Source organism: Semicossyphus pulcher, unplaced genomic scaffold, assembly GCF_022749685.1.
Source record: "Semicossyphus pulcher isolate SPU_LCO1_2020_fin unplaced genomic scaffold, fSemPul1.0.p SCAF_25, whole genome shotgun sequence".
Taxonomy (NCBI): Eukaryota; Metazoa; Chordata; class Actinopteri; order Labriformes; family Labridae; genus Semicossyphus; species Semicossyphus pulcher.
This window is the reverse complement of record NW_027211699.1, coordinates 4807254-4825177: the sequence shown is the minus strand read 5'-3', so window position 1 is coordinate 4825177 and position 17924 is coordinate 4807254. Positions and strand designations below refer to the sequence as shown.

The window sequence follows — 17924 nt, the reverse complement described above, 5'->3', positions numbered from 1 at the left end:
GACGCTCCCATCTAAACTTCCTTTCTCAATATCCTGTATTCTGCTTTACATCAACACTTCTTTCCTCTAGTTTCTCTGTTTCGCCACCTCCTACTTTCCTCTCCTGTTCTCATATATTGTTTCCTGAAGAATCCAGTAGCTGCTGTAAATAGCAGGAAAAATGTGGGTCAGGTCTCAGCTCGCAGGTCGCCCCATAAAAGTTTAAGCAGGCTTGTGACCAGGTAACAAAAGTTCAACTCCCCTGACGGTAATCTGTGTCTGTTTGAATCCTATGAACTGTTATAACTGTTGAAGGGCCTGTGCCCTTAACAAAGTGAGAAAGTAAAGTCTTGAAGTGATGCAGTTCAAGATTTTGGGAAATATATTTATTAGCTGTGGAGAAAAATAGACACCACTGTTATGTCTGTCTGTTCAATATAAGCTTATAGGACGGAAATGTTTAGCGTAGCTTAGCGCAAAGACTAGAGACGGGTAAACAACTAGCCCTACTCTTTCCAAGCACCACCTCTTAGGCTCGTTAATTAACAGGTTATATCTTGTATGTTAGGTAAAAAACTGAGTTTTGGTTCCTACAGTATTTGCCAAACTACTTCTTAGGAAGAGGCAGTAACTTTCTGATGTCTCAAATTGTAACAATGCCATTTGTAGTTATACTTTTGATGTATTTCAGGCGGACTTTGGACTAAGCCAGGCTAATTTACCCCCTTTTTAATGTTTTAAAGCCAAGTTAAGCTAACTTACAGGGGCTCTATCAATGTGTTAAATGAACAAATATGTGAGCAGTATAAATCTCTTCAACAATCTCTCGGCAACAAAGCTTATATTTTTGTTTATTTGATTTTACTAATATTACAAGCTAGCTTCCATGCTAGGTTCAAAGAGCCAGGCTGACTTTCTCCCTGCATGGTGTTTACGTTCTAACTAAAGTGGCTGTTTCATTGTGTTGAATGGAAAATTATAGAGCGTTTTAAATCATTTTATCAAACTTCCTTACAGTCCAGTTGTAACTAGTATTAAAAGCTAGCTTCCATGCTAGGTTGAAAGGGCCAGGCTAACTTTCTCCCTTGCGTTCATGTTTTTATGCTCTATCAATGTGTTAAACGGACAAATGTGAGAGTGGTTTAAATCTTTTTATCAAACTCTTGGCAAGAAAGTGTATTAGCATTGTCCCAAAATATTAAACAATGTTCTTACAGTTGATTTTGTAACTAGTATTACAAGCTAACTTCCGTGCTAGGTTGAAAGAGCCAGGCTAATTTAAGCTAACAGACAGTCGTATTACTGTTTTGAACGAACAAATATAAGAGTGGTATAAATGTTTTCATCTAACTTTTGGCAAATAAAGATGATAAGTGTACATCCCAAAATTTTACACTCGTCTTTACAGTTTACTTTGCAACTAGAATTACAAGCTAGCTTCAATGCTAGGTTCAAAGAGCCAGGCTAACTTTCCCCTCATGTTTTTACAGTCTTATGCTAAGTCATGCTAGCTTACAGTGGCTGTATAATTGTGATGAACGCACAAATATGAGAGTGGAGATTTCTTTTGTCCAACTCTTGGGACCAAAGATTTTTTTTTTAACAAATATTACAAGCTAGCTTCCATGCTAGGTTCAGAGAAGGCGCGTTGCATGCGTACAAAAACCAGCTTCGAAGTTAGAATAACGCTCAAAATTTTAAGACAATCACGTTTCAAGCCTGCTCTGAGAGTAAGCTAATAACAAAAACGTCCGTGCTTCAGCAGGAAAGTTGTAGCTTATCTGAATTATCAGCACAGATAAAGTCTCTTTTCCACTTGTGAGAATACTCTGCTGAAACTAGTACTCTGACAGCAAAGCCGTCCTCTTCATTCTAAAATTAATGAAAGTATTTTAACATTTTATCTTTAAACAAAGCAGACAGAGAGGAAGAAAAATGGCTGAGCTTTCATTACACGACAAGCATGGCGTGTTTGTAGTTGCCACGAGGCTAATTGAGTTTTCAAACCTCCACAAAGGATCTTTTATGTAATCGTATTTCATATTATTACCCTTTATTACATCTCTTATGTTAATTTGCATAAAACACAGGGTGAACCCACTGACTTGAATATTTTTGCAACTGCTCAGCTGCTCGAGTTAAGCTGAGTTTGATTGATTTATTGATGTGTTTAATGTCCTCTGGGGAAGCAAGATAGACCCGATCTTAGAAGGACCATTGTTTAAAGAAACACCACAGGCTTAATCTCATCAGTGAGTCGACATATTCTACGACTGCAAACCGACACATGTGACTAGAAACACCTTCGTATTAAGTTGCCGTAGGTAAATGTCAGCTTAATTATGTAAAATGAAACCATTTCAAACTCATTATTCAATAAATAGAGCAATAAGAGTGACCTTATGTCCACTTGATAATTATTTCCCCCAGAAGAGATCTAAAACTTTGCTGTTTATGCCTTATAAATATTCAGGCACGATAATGAAGGGGGGTTCACTGGGTTTGGGATACGACAGGGAGTGCAGCACAAATGGACACACACAGATACAGTCTACATATGTGTGTGCGTGTGCATGAGAGGGCAGCCACAGTTCAAGAACATGCATTCTAATCTTTCGCATTAAAGTTCAGATATCTGCTGAAGTCGGATTTATTGAAAAGCAGCTTTAAGTGTGAGAGAAAGTGTGTGTGTGTGTGTGTGTGTGTGTGTGTGTTTGTGTATGCGTGAGCTCGTCCCATATGGTGGCAGTGTGACTCTATGTAAATACAAACTCCGTAAAGTTGAAACAGAGAGGAAGGACACCATCTGGCCCAGAGCTCATTTTATGCAACCACAAAGGCAAGGACGAGAGCAAGAGCGAGAGAGCGAGAGAGAGAGGACATAAAACCACAGGGTTTCATCCGAAATCAAAAACGCCGCTGCAGACAAGACATGGGCCGGACACTGAGAAACAACCTTTCCGGTGTCATGATGCTACATTTAGGAAGATGTCCTTTTTAATAACACCTTTTTTATGTTTCGGGCAGGGCCTGATGCACAATCTCAGCGTCTCACTCAAGGTCACTCTGGTCACCGGTGTCATTAATAAACTCTGAACTGAAGCGTTTGTCACTATCAGCACCACCCTTTTTTATTCCAAGAAAGTTGTTCAGGGTCATCTGACAGAAAAACAGACCTCAGGATAATAACTGTCATGTGTCGTAAATGATGCCACTGTGTTTTCTCTGCTGACCTTGCACTGTGAATTTATTTACCCAGGGAAAACTAATGACAGCACACTCCGCTGCACTACACTGCTCTGCACGATACTGAAGTATGTTGTAATAAAGTGTCCTGCGTTGTATTATTGTAGTCTGTCATATATCATACACAGTAGTCCGTATAGTCTGATGACATCCAACGAGGCAAGTCCTGTCTTGCAGGCCCTATAGAAAATATTTAATGCGTTTATTCGTAAATTAAACAGGCTTTTATTATGTTTACATCCCGGCTACTGAATCGTATTTAAAGCTGCAAGCGGCTAAATATCTGATCACAATAACACAAGATACTTTGGCAATATCATATAGGGGAGGGAGCTTGTGGCCTTGTACCTACAACCGAATCACAGCAGTGCTGATATTCAGTATAACAGCACGACCTCGGGTGTGATATTGCTTTTATACAACAGTTATACAAGCGGCAAATAGAAGTAAACAGTAAAAATCAACAACAGATTATTATTTGCTCCATCAACTCAACTAGTTCCACAACTTAACTGACACTGGACTTTTGTTGCCGAGCAACCCAAACGTCCTCCTATACTCTGTGTCTACAGGTTACCACAGATCAGCTGTTTTTTATCATGTACATTAATCTACCATACAACCAGGGAAATAAGAGTCTGCTGTGTGATACACTCACTTTCTACTGTAATTAACAGTATTCAGAACACCAGCTGGCTGAGGCGGAGTGATACACGGAGTGAAAAGTCCCAGTGATGTTGTTCTCTATATCAGCACTCATGGAATGCCTCTTGTCCAATCAGATTACTTGGCCCGGAACTAACTGTTGAAGTTTGGGGCTGTGTCGCTGCCATGAGGCCATGTTGATTAAAGCCCCTGACAGGATGGCAGACATATTTATCCCTAACATTAAATGTTTCTAAATAAATCAAGTTGAATTAATTAAATAATACCCATGTTCTATGTCTCTACCTTTAAAAATAAACGATGTAGAATCAGACCCACTATATATACCTGTAAAACATCCTTACATATAGGCATATGTATGGTAGGGGGACTGTAGCTTGAGGAGCGCTGTCCATGGTGCTTAATATACGTGTGTCTAAGAGTGTGTTCCTGCAAGTAAGCTTGTGGTTAGTGTTTATGTGTGTGTAGATATGACATCACAGATCAGGCTGAAGTCTGCGCTTGCCTGCGTCTGCCCATGAGATACAAGTGTGTCCGTGTTAGCATCACACTGTAAGCATTTCCGTAGAGGGATGTTAGCAGCTGTATTGTGATGCAGATGTTCTCTGACACTGAGAGCAGCTCTGAAGGTACCAGCACTCATACACAAACACAGGAACTATTAAAACCATTCAAATAACACACATCACGTGAATGTGGTTACATGTGTGTGTTTCTCTGTCTGAACAACCTGTCCTGGTGTGTGTTCATGGAATACGCCTAAAAAAGGAGTGTGTACGTCTTGTGTGTGTTTCAGGACTCTGCGTGTGCATGCATGTGTGTGTCGGGTATTCCAGTAATGATCGCCCCTCGACTCAGCCTCTCCACATTGACGCATCGGTGTAGCTTTAAATGCCTGTTACCATGGAAACAGGCAGCCGGCATACAGGTCTGGTACACAGACAATGGCCTCTCTCTCTTTTTCTCTCTTTCTGTGACTTTCTCTCTCTCTCTCTCCCCACCCCTGCTGTTTACCCAATTTTCCATCTCGCCCCCCCTCTTTCTGTCTCTTCCCATTCTTTCTGTTTCGTGCCTTGATTTTCATTCATTCATGTCAGTCTTCCCTCCTCAAGCCCCCCCCCCTCCCTCCGCTCCTTTTCCACTCTTCCTCTCTTCATTCAGTCTGACGTTTTTACCTCTCTCTCAATTCATTCATGTCAACCTTGCCGCCATGCTCTCACATCTCTGTCTCTCTCCCCTTTCATCACTCTCTGCACTTGTCACGTCACAGTCTTCGCCTCTTTCCCTTCATCCATCTCTGTCTACCTGCGCTCCATCTCCTTTAACTCATTCCATCTCTATCTACTCTTCCTGTCTGTCTTTGCTTTTGCCGCGCGTGGATACAAAGCACACAAATGCTCAAAGAGGTATTCATCATAGCACGCAATTACAGTGCAGATATACTTTTCGTACGCATGATGCTACCCAACAATGATACGTTCCTTGGGTGCAGTGGGTGTGTTTAAAAATGAATGTGGTTACAGTCAAGCCCCTGAACAGTGGGGGCAGCATATCTCAATGTGAAGTAAGGGCAGCAGCAGACTCTTAAAGTCGAGGTGAAATAAAAATTGTCATTTTAATCCTTTTAGATCACATCCCCGGTAATATATAGCAAAAAAAAATACAGAAATTCCATTTCTTCGTATTCTTATATCAAAATCCGATAATATTTTCTTCCTGTAAAACAAAATATCACGTGTGCTTATGTAAGCTAGTACCAACCAATAATATCATGACATCCACCTGTCAATCAATCTGCAACATTTAGCGGCAGAGCGCCAAGAACGCTCGGCCAGTTAGCTAGCTACTGCGCTGTGGAGAACGTCTGTCTACGCCCACTTCTCAACGACCAAATCAAATCCCTCTAATGATATGTCCCGCCTGCACGTCCTGTTTCACTCGGAAATATGTCACGATACGGAAGCTAGATACTCTCGAAATGCCGTTTCATCTCGACTTTAAAAGACAACAATTCTGGCAATCACGAAAAGAAACACGAAATAAGTTCCCAAGTTTTAAACACAAAGGAAGCTAGATATTGTCGGATCCTTAAAGTGAATCGAAGAAAAAATATTGTGGTTTCAGTCAATTATGAGTCATCCTGCTTCTGCTGCTGATTCTGTGTTAATCCTCCAGGTGCACTGGTAATGGCAATAATGAGTCATATGCAGATACAGAGCATAATATGCACCTGTGATGCACACTGCTCAGGTGCATCTTCATACAAGGGAGGAGACAACAGCAATCCTAATAATTATCAGCCATTATCCAAACGTCTCTATCTGGCAAACATCCTAGAATCACTGGTAAATAACTATTTAAATATTCTGCTTTGAGCCCTCACCAGTCTGATTTCAGCTGTCACATCAGTTGTCAATAATAGTTTTCCAGTATGGACAAGAAGAAGCATTGTGCTGCTGTTTCCATTGACTTGTTAAAGCTTTTGATACAGTTGATTATTCTCATGATCAATGGGTTTGACTCACTGCTTTAAAATGATTTCAGAATTACCTTTTTGACATATTTCAGTGTGTCAAAGCTGGAAATAGTCAATCAGATATTTTACTACAACAAAAGGTGTTCCACAAGGAACAGTTCTGGGCCCGGTCTTATTTTCATTTATACAGCTCTGGGAAAAATAAGAGGCCGCTGCAAAAATATGTTTTTCCTTAGTTCCACTATTTATAGGTTTGTACATTTCTCCATACTTCCAAATCAAATATTCTCATTTAGGTCTTTTATTTGCAGAAAAAGACGACTGGTTCAGATAAACAAAAGATGCAAAAAAGAAAGATGTTTTTCAGACCTCAAATAATGCAAAGAAGACAAGTTCATGTTCATGTTTAAACAACAGAAGACTAATGTTTAATTTTTCAGATATCTGTATTTGGTGGAAAAAACCTGGTTTTTAATTACAGCTTTCATGCGTCTTGGCATGCTCTCCACCAGTCTTTTTCACTGCTGTCGGGTGACGTTAGCAGCTCGGCTTTGTTCGATGGCTTGTGACTATCCATCTTGCTCTTCATCACATTCAGGAGGTTTCAATGGGGTTCTGATCTGAATTGGGCTGACCATTACATGAAGAGAGAGATGCTGATTTAAGGAACATTTGGAGCAGTCTCTTAATATTTTCTGGAGCTGTATTAATAACATTGTCTCTTCGATAACCGACTGTAATATCCGTCTTTATGCAGATGACACTACTCTGTATTGTGTTGCTGACTGCTTTTCTGTATCGCAACATCATTGTAAATTAGGGCAGTATTAACGACTAATGATGCTTAGACAAAGGTTTGAAGAACTGAACTGAATGAATACAGAAGAGACAATGTGGCCTCACCTTGCCGAAGCTGCCCTTGCCCAGCACCATCAGGAAGTTAAAGTCCGACAGCTTCATGCGATCTTGGTTGCCATTGGAGTCGAAGCGGGACGCAGCGTTGGCCGACTTGCCTTCTGTGTTCTTGCTGGGACCAATCTTTGCCCTCTAGATGAGGATAAAGAGCATACACAGGACTTAGTTAGACACAAGCATGAGCATTAAAGAGGTGAGTTGGTTATGCACATTAACTTCATCCATCCATCCATTATCTGTAATGCTTCTGTTCAGGGTAGCGGGGGGAGCTGGAGCCAATCCCAGCTGTCATTGGGCGAGACACAGGGTACAACCTGTTCTGATCACCAGTCAATCAGAGGGCTGACACATAGACACAGACAACCTTTCACACTCACACTCACACTCACACCTGGACTTGAGTCAAACTATAGATCAATTAGATCATTATAGTTCGTTCTTATCATGCTGATTTACATCCAAGTGTGCTCTGTTGACAAATACGGCTCCTGCAGCCGATCTTTTCTGGATTAGCAGAGTAGAGGAGGAACCGCGAGAGGAGGCGTAACTAAAACAATCGCTACAGTCATTGAAGTTTCTGTATCTGTTAACGTCTGCTTCAGACCAACACAAGAAGCTGACCGGACATGCGGGTTCCTTGCTGTTTTTTTTCGGTAAGTTAAGTGTGTGTTTTGGTTAGCGGAGGTGGCTACGGCGGCTCCACCCGCTGATCTCTACTGCGCAGCACTGGCTCCAAATGACGTCACCAGCGCGGGATGGCAGCGCCTATCACGGGGGGCTGTTTTGGCTTCAATTTTGTACAATGAGAGCAGATGTGTCGTCCATCTTTATTTACTGTCATTGTATGAGAGGTTGGACTCTTTAGGCAGATACACCTCATTTCAATTTTAAGTTGACACAGCTGGACACCATTTCTGCACACCTCATTCTGAAAACTGTTGATCCAGTAAAATAAAACAAGGCCTCAAAGCTTTGAAAATGTCCCCTAAATGTTCTGGATTTGTCACATTTTAGTTTCATAGAAAACATTTTAGTCGCAGCATCAGGAGAGCAGAAGTGGTAAATATGTTAAAAGGGAAAGTTTGAACCTTTTTGTTCGTGAAATTTAAATTATTCTGCGCAGGCACTTTAAACTCCACTTCACACTTTCCATAACAGAAATGGCCTCCCTGTGAGTCTGCCACTTTATTCAATCACGCCTGTCACCACTTTGCCTTGTTTCTGTCCTTCAACCGCTCACTCTGAAAGTTCTGCTTCCATCCCTCTCTTCTCTCTCTCAAACTCATCTCTCCTTCATCTTTATAAATGCGCCCTTTGTCTCTGACTCTCCATTTATTCATGTCTGTCACCACTTCCCTGTCTCGCTCCTCCATTCACTCTCGGCTGAATCGTCCCTGCGTCGACCTTGTCATCGAAAACTATTAGAATCCTAAAATCTAATCTCGTTATAATCTCATTCTTTACTTTGTTAAGCCCTCCTTCATTTAAAGACGGTCTTAAAACACGAACAACTCTCGGAGCCGGAGGTGCGGGACGAGAACATCTTATCCTATCTTATCTTGAAATTGCTGATCCACATCGAGGCCCTCTGCACTTCTCCTGTCCTGTGCAGTAATTTCTCCTCTGCCTCGTCCTGAAAATTGTCAGAGTAAAGCTTTCAGGTACTCTGCTGCTGCTCCCTGCACTGTTTGTTGTGTGTGTGTGTGTGTGTGTGTGTGTGTGTGTGCGATTGGTGCAACCCGTACGGTTTCTCTGCTCATCAATGGATAAAAGGCTCTATCTGTCTCCATCTGTTCTCTCACACACACACACACACACACACACACACACAGAGGAGCAGTCGAGGTATTTGGGAGCAGCCGAGCATGCTGGAGTCAACACTCTGCGAGCCTTTATAGATTAATGCTGCTCTCTGTGTCTGTCTCTCTGACTGCAGCTATGTGTTCTGTACTTTAGTGCACATTACAGGCGGTTAAAGAAGGATGAATGGCGGCTGCAAAAACCTGGAAGATTTTCTCGAGAAGGACGAATCAATCTTATCATTAAATGTATGAATGTCGTCTCATGTGATTGACATATGAGAACTGCAGCAGTTCGACTATTAGAGAACCCTCACCCTGATTTCTCTCAGAAAATCTTCTTTTTGACTGTGACAGCAGCGTCTTCTGCCTTTAATAATATAGACAGCACCCGAGATATCAAGCGATACCACCACCTCCATGACACATAATGTATCGTATTAGTTTCGGGCCAGCTCGTGTGAATAAGGGTCATTCATGAAAACTAAAAAGGTAACAAATGTTTGCTTTTTTAAATAAGTCGTTAACATGAAATCTGTCTATACCTCTCTTTGTCTCAATGCTACTGTCCACCCTCTTCCCCCCCATGTCTCCCTCTCAATACCCTTTGAAAAAAAAAAAAAAAAGGAGGTAGAGAAAGGGACGGAAAAGGTAAACATGACAAAGGAAATGGAGAATCAAAAAGAGAACAAAAGTGGAGAAAGAGGAGGAGGAGGTGTGAGACAGGGAGGAAAGAATGCAAAGAAAGCGCAATAAATAATCTCAAAGATTTTAATGTAAATAAATGTCTGTTAAGTCACTATCTATAACTGAATGAGGTAACACAATGGTGATGAAAGCCTTTGCATTTCCAGTATATAGTATTATTACAGACTGGGTGTCTGTGGCGACATTTGTGGAAAAAAATCACAAGCGGCGCCCAGTTAGTGACGTGTTTACCATCAGCCAGCAGTGGTTGGTCTGCCAGAGAGGGTAGGCGGAGCTAAGCGGCTGCTTCTCCGGTCTCTGCAAGTGTTGCGAGTAAACAGTAATCTACTATGGCTGAACATACAAAGAAAAGATGGATGACTACAGATACAACTTCAACAATAAGTGAAAATCCAAAGAAAAAGAAACAAACTCGACGCTCAGATGAAGCAAACAGTCTAAAGAGGAAAGCGACCGTCAGCCAGGAAAATCAAGAGTTACAACCGTAACAAAGGGAACCTTAACGTTATACCTTCAGGTGCCGCCGAATAGAATAAAACTGAGAACTTCGAGATTCTATCTTTAATGCTATCCATAATTGCAAAGAAGAATCTCCGCGTTATTTGTTACATTTATGCTGCTGCAGTATAAATCAATGACAAAAGACGGGGGGATTACTATCTCACTGTGCAATGACTATTAGACATCAGGGATGATACAAACATCAAGTAAGCAATACAGTAAAAGATGCCCTCAGATGTTTACATAACACAGCAGACCTCAGGGGATGCATATTCTGAACATCAAAGAAGCGAGTTGGGTGACAAAAATGAGTTCACACGGGCAAGGAAATCTGATGTTGTGGCGATCGGTCGAATTTGCAGGAACGCAACTTGCAACTTCCTGGAGGGACTGATATGTATTAGTTACTTTACTGTAAGTGTGTCCAGAAAGTAAGTAATGTTGCATTAAACTTGAAATGAGTAGATAAAGAAATTGTGTGTGTGTGTGTGTGTGTGTGTGTGTGTGTGTGTGTGTGTGAGAGAGACTCTGGCTGGGTTGAATGGAGGCGTGCAGGTCATGTTACCAAAGTGAAATCTCTCTCTGTCTGTCTGTCTCTGTCTTCCTGACTCTCTCCATCAGCCTTCCTTCTTGTGTGTTTGTGTGTGTGTGTGTGCGCGCGCTCGTGCGATAGCTTCCTCCCCTGAGATTGTGTCTCAGTGAACGTCTGAGGACCCTGACCTTGAGGAGGAGGAGGGAGAGGAAAACAGATAAAGAGAGAGAAACACACAGGGGGGCAGTGAAGGTGACGGAGGACAAAACAGATAAGTGAAGGAGAGAAAGGGAGGAAAATGGAGACGGCGAGGAGACAATGGAGGCTCGAGAGGAGAACAAAACATCCAGACTCTTAACTGAACACACTATAAACAAAGAAAATAGTCTTATTTCTGGGCACTTCACTGAAAGTAGAAGCTGTTTAAAACATTTTGTATTCGGTAAAAAAAAGCAGAAAACTCCTGGACTGAGAAATGAGGCTAATGCAAATGTGCCAAAAACTGCAGTTCCTCGAGTGGCCACTTGAGGCTGGCTCCTAAGCGAGTCATTCCCCATTAGGCCCCATACTTAAAGTAGAGATAAGCATGTTTACAGCCTGGTACAAAACATGATTTTAGTCTCTATAGCTCACTTGTATATTTATGACAAGTGCGCAGGGGTTGAACTTTTGCACTGTTCATCTATTCATATTATATTAAGGCTTATAATTGTGAATGATTAGGGATGTTGTCATCTTGAATGACAGGTGGGCGCTAGCTGTCTGAAGACATCACCTGAGATAATTCAGACACTGAACTTCATCTCTCGGCCTTGTTCGTGATGTTGGAGCCTTTTAAAAGGTTTTATCTGGCGAATATTACGGCTTTCTAAGCTCCAGTTTTTCTAGTTTCTGGGCGCCACTTTAGCTCAGCGGCGCACCGCGTATAGAGGCACAGGCCTCGACGCAGCGGCCCCAGGGATTGATGACAAACTTCGGCCTTTTGCTGCATATCATCCCTACTCTCCCTTCGCTAATTTCTGATTATCCACCGTCCTTTACAATAAAGTGTAGTTTCACATTATTTAAATGTTAGCACTAATACGCAGATATCAGCATCTGCGCTCACCGCACCTGGCTTGTTAGCCTTCGTTTTTCTCACATACTGATTTATGTGTGCCATTTACCAGCCACTCGCTATTTCTATGGAGATGTGGTCGAGCAATCTGCAAGTTTGATACTTTCCACAAGCTCTCTCAGCAAAAACTCACAGCAACAGAGTCTTATTCTGTGGGACATATGATAAACTAGTTAACTGGCTCGTTTACGAGCTGTTCCGGCTCGTCTCTGGGAGCTCTTGATGTTCCCAACCTCAAACTCCTCCAAATATGACACAATAAGGAAAACTTTTTAAAGCACTTTGACCTCCAGGAATGTTTTTTTTCTACGTCAAAAGTTCAATAAATGTCTCTCTGGGTTAATATGTTAAAATCCCACCTACAGCCTACAGATGCTACTGATTAGCTAGTAAGAAACATTAGCATTTCCGCAGCGACTGAACAGTTTTTCCACTCAAACTTAGTTTGAAACATCCATCTCGTTTCACTCTTTTGAAATTTAACTGTGAAGAGAACTCGTAACCACCCCATTACGATATTAGTGAAGCAATAACCTGTAGTTTCTGTGCTAAGCTAAGCTAACCGTCTGCTTAAATTGGAGCTGAAACAGGGACAGGTGAGGAAACAAAAGCAAAACTAAGGCTAAGTGTCAGCAAGACAGAAGGAGAAGCGGAAAAGAGAAAAAAAAAGAGTAGTGGGGTTATCCTCCCTACTGCCAAATGTGTTAATGAGTGGGCCCTATTGGTCAGCCACACACACACACACACACACTAACACACACACCGAACACACACATGCACGTCTGGACCTGCAGTGTGCCAGACCGGATGGTACTCTAAGTGTGCCTGCCAACTGCTAACAGCTCTCCCAGAGAGGCTCTCACTCAGACACACACAGATGCAGACACAGCGCACACACACATTCACAAGCATTCACCACGCCGACACATTCACACGCATTCAGGCACACATTTGCCAACGGTTCCACATAAAAACACAAGTGGACTAAAAGGTACAAATGCACACACACACACACACCTCAAACTTCTGCCGCAGCTCCTCGTTGCCCTCCTCCCCCTCCGGAGCGACGGGAACATTGAAGTACTCGCCTTCTTCCTGGGAGAGCAGCTTAAACCTGAGCACAGAGAATACGTCGAGTCAAATCAATTCTCATTTAGTTTATACAATTTAAGCCTTTAAACTGGTGCAATTAGATGAAGCAGCTGACAGTCGGTGCACCGATTTACAGTCCCGAAGAATCATCGGATGATTATTTAGTAATTCTCTCTCCTTCATGGTGATGTAGCAAAGCCTGACAGGCAGAGGCCCAAAAACAGGCTGTAATTTAACCAAATCAATACAATATTATTTTCCATATTGGCCTCATTACAACTAAAGCCTCTCACCATCACCACTGTATTCACAGTAAATGTGTTTGCTTTAGTGACACAGGTTTCAGAAAACGTTTTTCAGTCTTCAGGCTTTATTGTTCTTAACCCAGCCAGGTGAGATTACTCTCTGTTCCCTGCATCAAGGCCCTGCCAAACACACTGTTCTTCTCAGGCTTCACTAGTGTATATATGGGGCACTTAGAGATGGGATAGGGTCAGAGAAAAGTACATTATCAAACATTACTGCTGCGTGTGTTAGAGGGGAGGCTTGCTGTGACGATCATGGCTGTCACAGCTGTTAGCTAGCTAACTAATATTATTGTTAGCTAGTTATTTATGTCTCTCCAATCATACCATGTAACACTACTCAACAGTAACGTTGGCTAGTAAGTTTTTTGAATGCTAACTTAAGCTGTTAGCTAAAGGTAGCTAACGGGTCATTAAATATGATGTTTAAACTTAAAATATGGCCGACTGTCTTTGAGAATCATTGCTGTCGTAGCTGTTAGCTGGCTAGCTAACTACTATCATAGTTAGCTTGTTGTTTATGTCTCTCCAATCATACTATGTAACACTATTAAACACTAATGTTAGCTAGGAAGTTTTTTGAATGCTAACTCAAGCTGTTACCTAAAGATAGCTAATGCATCATCAAATATGTTGTTTAAACTTCAGATATGGCCAACTGTCTGTGACAATCATGGCTGTCATAGCTGTTAGCTAGCTAGCTAACTAATATAAGCTAACTGGTTAACTAATCTTATTGTTGGCTAGTTATTTAAGTCTCTCTAATCATACCATGTAACACTATTAAACAGTAATGCTAGCTAGTAAGTTTTTTAAATGCCAATATAAGCTGTTTGCTAACGATAGCTAATGGGTCATTAAATATGCTGTTTAAACTTCAGATATGGCCGACTGTCTGTTTGTATTTTCACCACATATCATGTTTTCAGTTGCTGATCACCCAAAAAGTGCCTTAAGGGATAAAGATTGGTCAGATTCAGTAAGTTTGGATGATGTGTAAACCTGTGACAGGGCAGTGTGACATCATAACCGCATGTAAACTTCCCACCCTGAAAGTGACAACATGAGAAACAGAGAGAAATAACATGCTGAATTTTAACTCTAAAGCTCAGCTGTTATGTCCCTGTCCCTGTCACTCTGTTCTACCTGGATGTTGGTGCCGGCTGATGTGAAGCTTTGGAGCTGCACATTGAGGAAGAGGTGATGGACGCACACTCGCACAGGTTCTATCTGCTCTCAATGAATATATCAGGCTTTTAATGGCATCTCTCCACCTCCACCATCCACCTCAAACACTGGCATCTCATTAAAAACCCTGACACAGCACCGACAGTAAAAAGGGAGGAAGATGGAGAGATATAGAGACTGAGCACGAGAGAGAGAGGGAGAGGGAGGGAGGGAGAGGGAGGGAACCGGAGAGATAAAGAAGAAGAGATAAAGAGACGGGGAAGAGATGCTTTGGCGCTAAGAATCACCTGAATAAAAAAGAGGAGCTCGAACTTAAGTATTTCTCCAACAGTGCAGTAATAAACAAGGTCACCTTCACTCTCCCTCCCTCCTCTTCCTGTGCTACTCCGAACCCTTCTCCATCCATCCCTCCTTTCATCTCACCATCCATCCACTCCTTGTTTCTGGAGCTCCGAGATGCCAAAGGACAGCGACCCCATGAAGTCGTTGCGGCTGGTCAGGTCCCAGTCCCACACCTCGACGGACAGGCGGCGGTCCTTGTCGTACTCCTTCAGGTGGCTGGAGAGGAACAGAGACAGTCAACAGTTGGACGAGGGAGAAGATACCTGCAGGTCTTGTCTTGCCATAACAATTTGTGGCCTCTAAAGCGTTCGCACCAGAACACTTTTTTGGGATTGTTGCGACCTAAAATGTTAAAACAAAATCCGCCACACAAAATGATAAAAGTTTAGAGTGCAGAAAACCTTGCTAATTGTCAAATCTTGAGTTCAAAGGAGAATCTATGTTAATTTTATTTACACTGTTCTGCTCAGTATAAAATCATTGACAAGAGAAAGGGGGATTATTTTCTCACTGCACAATGACTCTAAAGCCGCTTTTACACTGCCAGTTCAAGGCGGGATTACTACACCTCGCCTTTAATATAGGCAGAGGTAGTATCAGAGGCTAAACGGCGTCAGTGTAAATGGGGGAGCGGGCAGGGCGGAACGGCGCCGTGTCCTGTGCGTATGCCGGAACGTTATGTACAAACACACACTGGGGCGGCGTTATGCTTGGTTCAATGTGAAATGGCAAAGGCGGCATAGCGGTGGAGCTTCGTTACGGCGCTGTGGCAGAACTGCAATGTAAAAAGGGGCGTCTGGTTGGTGGAAAGTCAGAAACGCAGCCACCGATTGGTCCACAAACGTGACGACTAAGAAGACGGCTTATTTTCAACAAAGAGAGCTGATAACTTATTATTATAAGACAAAGCGTATCGTATTTATCATCATGGATTTACGATAAAAAGGAAGGAAGTCTTTGGCCTGTAGCTTTCCAAAGATATTAAAGGGGCAGTAAACAATGCCCTCTGATGTTGGATGTATCATCGACCTAAAGGGGTTAATATCTTTAATAGCGAGGAAGTAAGTTTGGTGACATACATGACGACGCCCACAGGGGAATTTGGTTACATTTGGGAAAAGTTGTGTTGATTGGACAAAATTGGTCTCGTAGAATGTATGGGAATTGGTTGGCGATAGTGACATAGCGACTTTCTAGCGGGACTGTCTGAAAGGTGCTAATCAGAGTCAAAATAACAGGAATACAGAGCCTGTATGTTTGCTTCTATTCTCTCAGATTTTGCTGCAAAGGTAGAAAAAGTTCCTTTCAAACTGAACATCTGCACCCAGATGCCTGAAAATGCAAATCTCAGCCTCCCTCCATGCAAACTGTGATGTAGCTTATTAAGAATGTAATTAGAGCCAACTGCAGGAAACAACCCCAAAATCAGATTTCAAGAGTACGGGGAGCCAGATGTGGGTTGTTTTTATTCTGACGCCAGCGGTTACACATGCTTGGAAAGGCGAGCATAATGTGATGAAAACTCTGCACAGAGTGAGTGAGATGAAAGAGAAGAAAGAACTGGAGGAGAGATGCTGACGATACATAAGAGCAGCAACGTGGTGGCAGAAAGCCTTACAATTTAAAGGTCTCGTTCCAGGTGGGGTTGAGGCAGCACTTTATGGTCTTGGTCTTCTGTTTGCTCTCGCTGCGGGGGTCTGGGATCAGTTTAAGCTTCACGTAGGGGTCTGACAGACCGTTGGGGTCCATAGGAACCAGATTTCTGCCCTCTTTGACTGGAAAGAGAACAGGAGAGAAAGAGGAGAAGACAGACGGTCAGTTTGATTTCAGTAACATTCTGTGGACAGAAATCTTTAGTGCTGCAGTACCGGCTGGTTCGGACTCCATTTTCCTTGAAGCAATAACAGGAGCAGAATGACTAGGGAAATAATTATTAATAACCTCATGCTTGTATTCATATTCCTCTCTGCTGGAGCCTTTTACCCGTGGCGGGTGGCCTGCGCGGATAAAAAAGCCAGGTGGGTTCAAGAACACCATTACTGTACTTGCGCAGACATGTCCTGCTGAAATTGTACCAATTATTCATTTGTCATGATTCACGTTAACCGTATTTCTAGCAGGTGTTATTTCGAGCCTTGTTAGCACAGCACGTTTGGAAAATAGTTCCTGTTGAGTAGATTAGCAGCAAAACTCTCCTGAAACCAACATACATGTTAAACCTGAGAACAAAACAGAGTTGTATCGGGGGTTAACGCCTTGAGGTTGCCAGATTTGTTTGTAATGACCATGTAGGCCGATGAAGGTTGCCAGTTCCAACACTAATCCTTCTTTTTTGCCGCCTGTTATTGGGCTGTAATTGCATTCCAGTGGTGTAAAATCACCTGTGTGTGTGTGTGTGTGTGTGTCACATGAGATGAGGTCACATTTAATTACAAGGAGCCAAGCTAGTGCTAGTGTCCTATAGGCCGCACGCTAGGGAAGCACTCGTGTACATACCCAAGAACCTTCCCCACTCCCCATACAAACACAGGAAGTACTCAGCTGATGTAGCTCAAAAATGTTTTCTGTGGAGAATGACAGGACTTAGAACGGCAGAGGAAACTATGATAAGCTCACAGCATCTTATAGAAGGAGGGTAAAGAAGAATTTTAGTTTCTGATCCTTGAATGAAAAGGAGAAACCCTGCACGACTCCTGCGCGGGAGTTTGATTCACTGAAGTTCAAGCGAGTGCCTCTCAACTTCACTCAGCAGCTCAGGCTCCGGCCCGCTAGAGAGACGGCATTCCTTATTTATTACCTTTTAGGAACACTAAAAATTTGATCCGACCCTGTCCGCTGCACAATATCCGTCTAAAAACACGTCTCCTGGTATCTCAGCTTACTGGCTCAGTAACACCAAACATGTGGTCACACTCGTGGTTTACTTTCTGGTGAAAAAAAGGGGAAAGGTCGGGGGAGGATTGGCACTTTGGTTTAGTCGGTTTAGAGTTCTTTCCCACTAAAAACTAAGACTGACAGAGGCTGTTTACACCTTTACAGCTCTAAGAACATCAGGTCA

The 17924-nt window shown here is 42.4% G+C and overlaps 1 protein-coding gene across 2 annotated transcripts in view; it reads right to left on the bottom strand.

The window, feature by feature from the left end:
* Positions 1 to 17924, bottom strand: part of LOC138604128 (protein kinase C beta type-like) — a 110549-nt gene that overhangs the window by 34880 nt on the left and 57745 nt on the right. For both annotated transcript variants that reach the window (XM_069675983.1, XM_069675982.1), the window contains exons 6-9: positions 16485 to 16641; positions 14948 to 15082; positions 12957 to 13053; positions 7271 to 7414 (exon numbers count right to left, since the gene is read on the bottom strand). In XM_069675983.1, coding sequence (XP_069532084.1) covers positions 7271 to 7414; positions 12957 to 13053; positions 14948 to 15082; positions 16485 to 16641 — 533 coding nt within the window. The remainder of the gene's footprint in view (positions 1 to 7270; positions 7415 to 12956; positions 13054 to 14947; positions 15083 to 16484; positions 16642 to 17924) is intronic.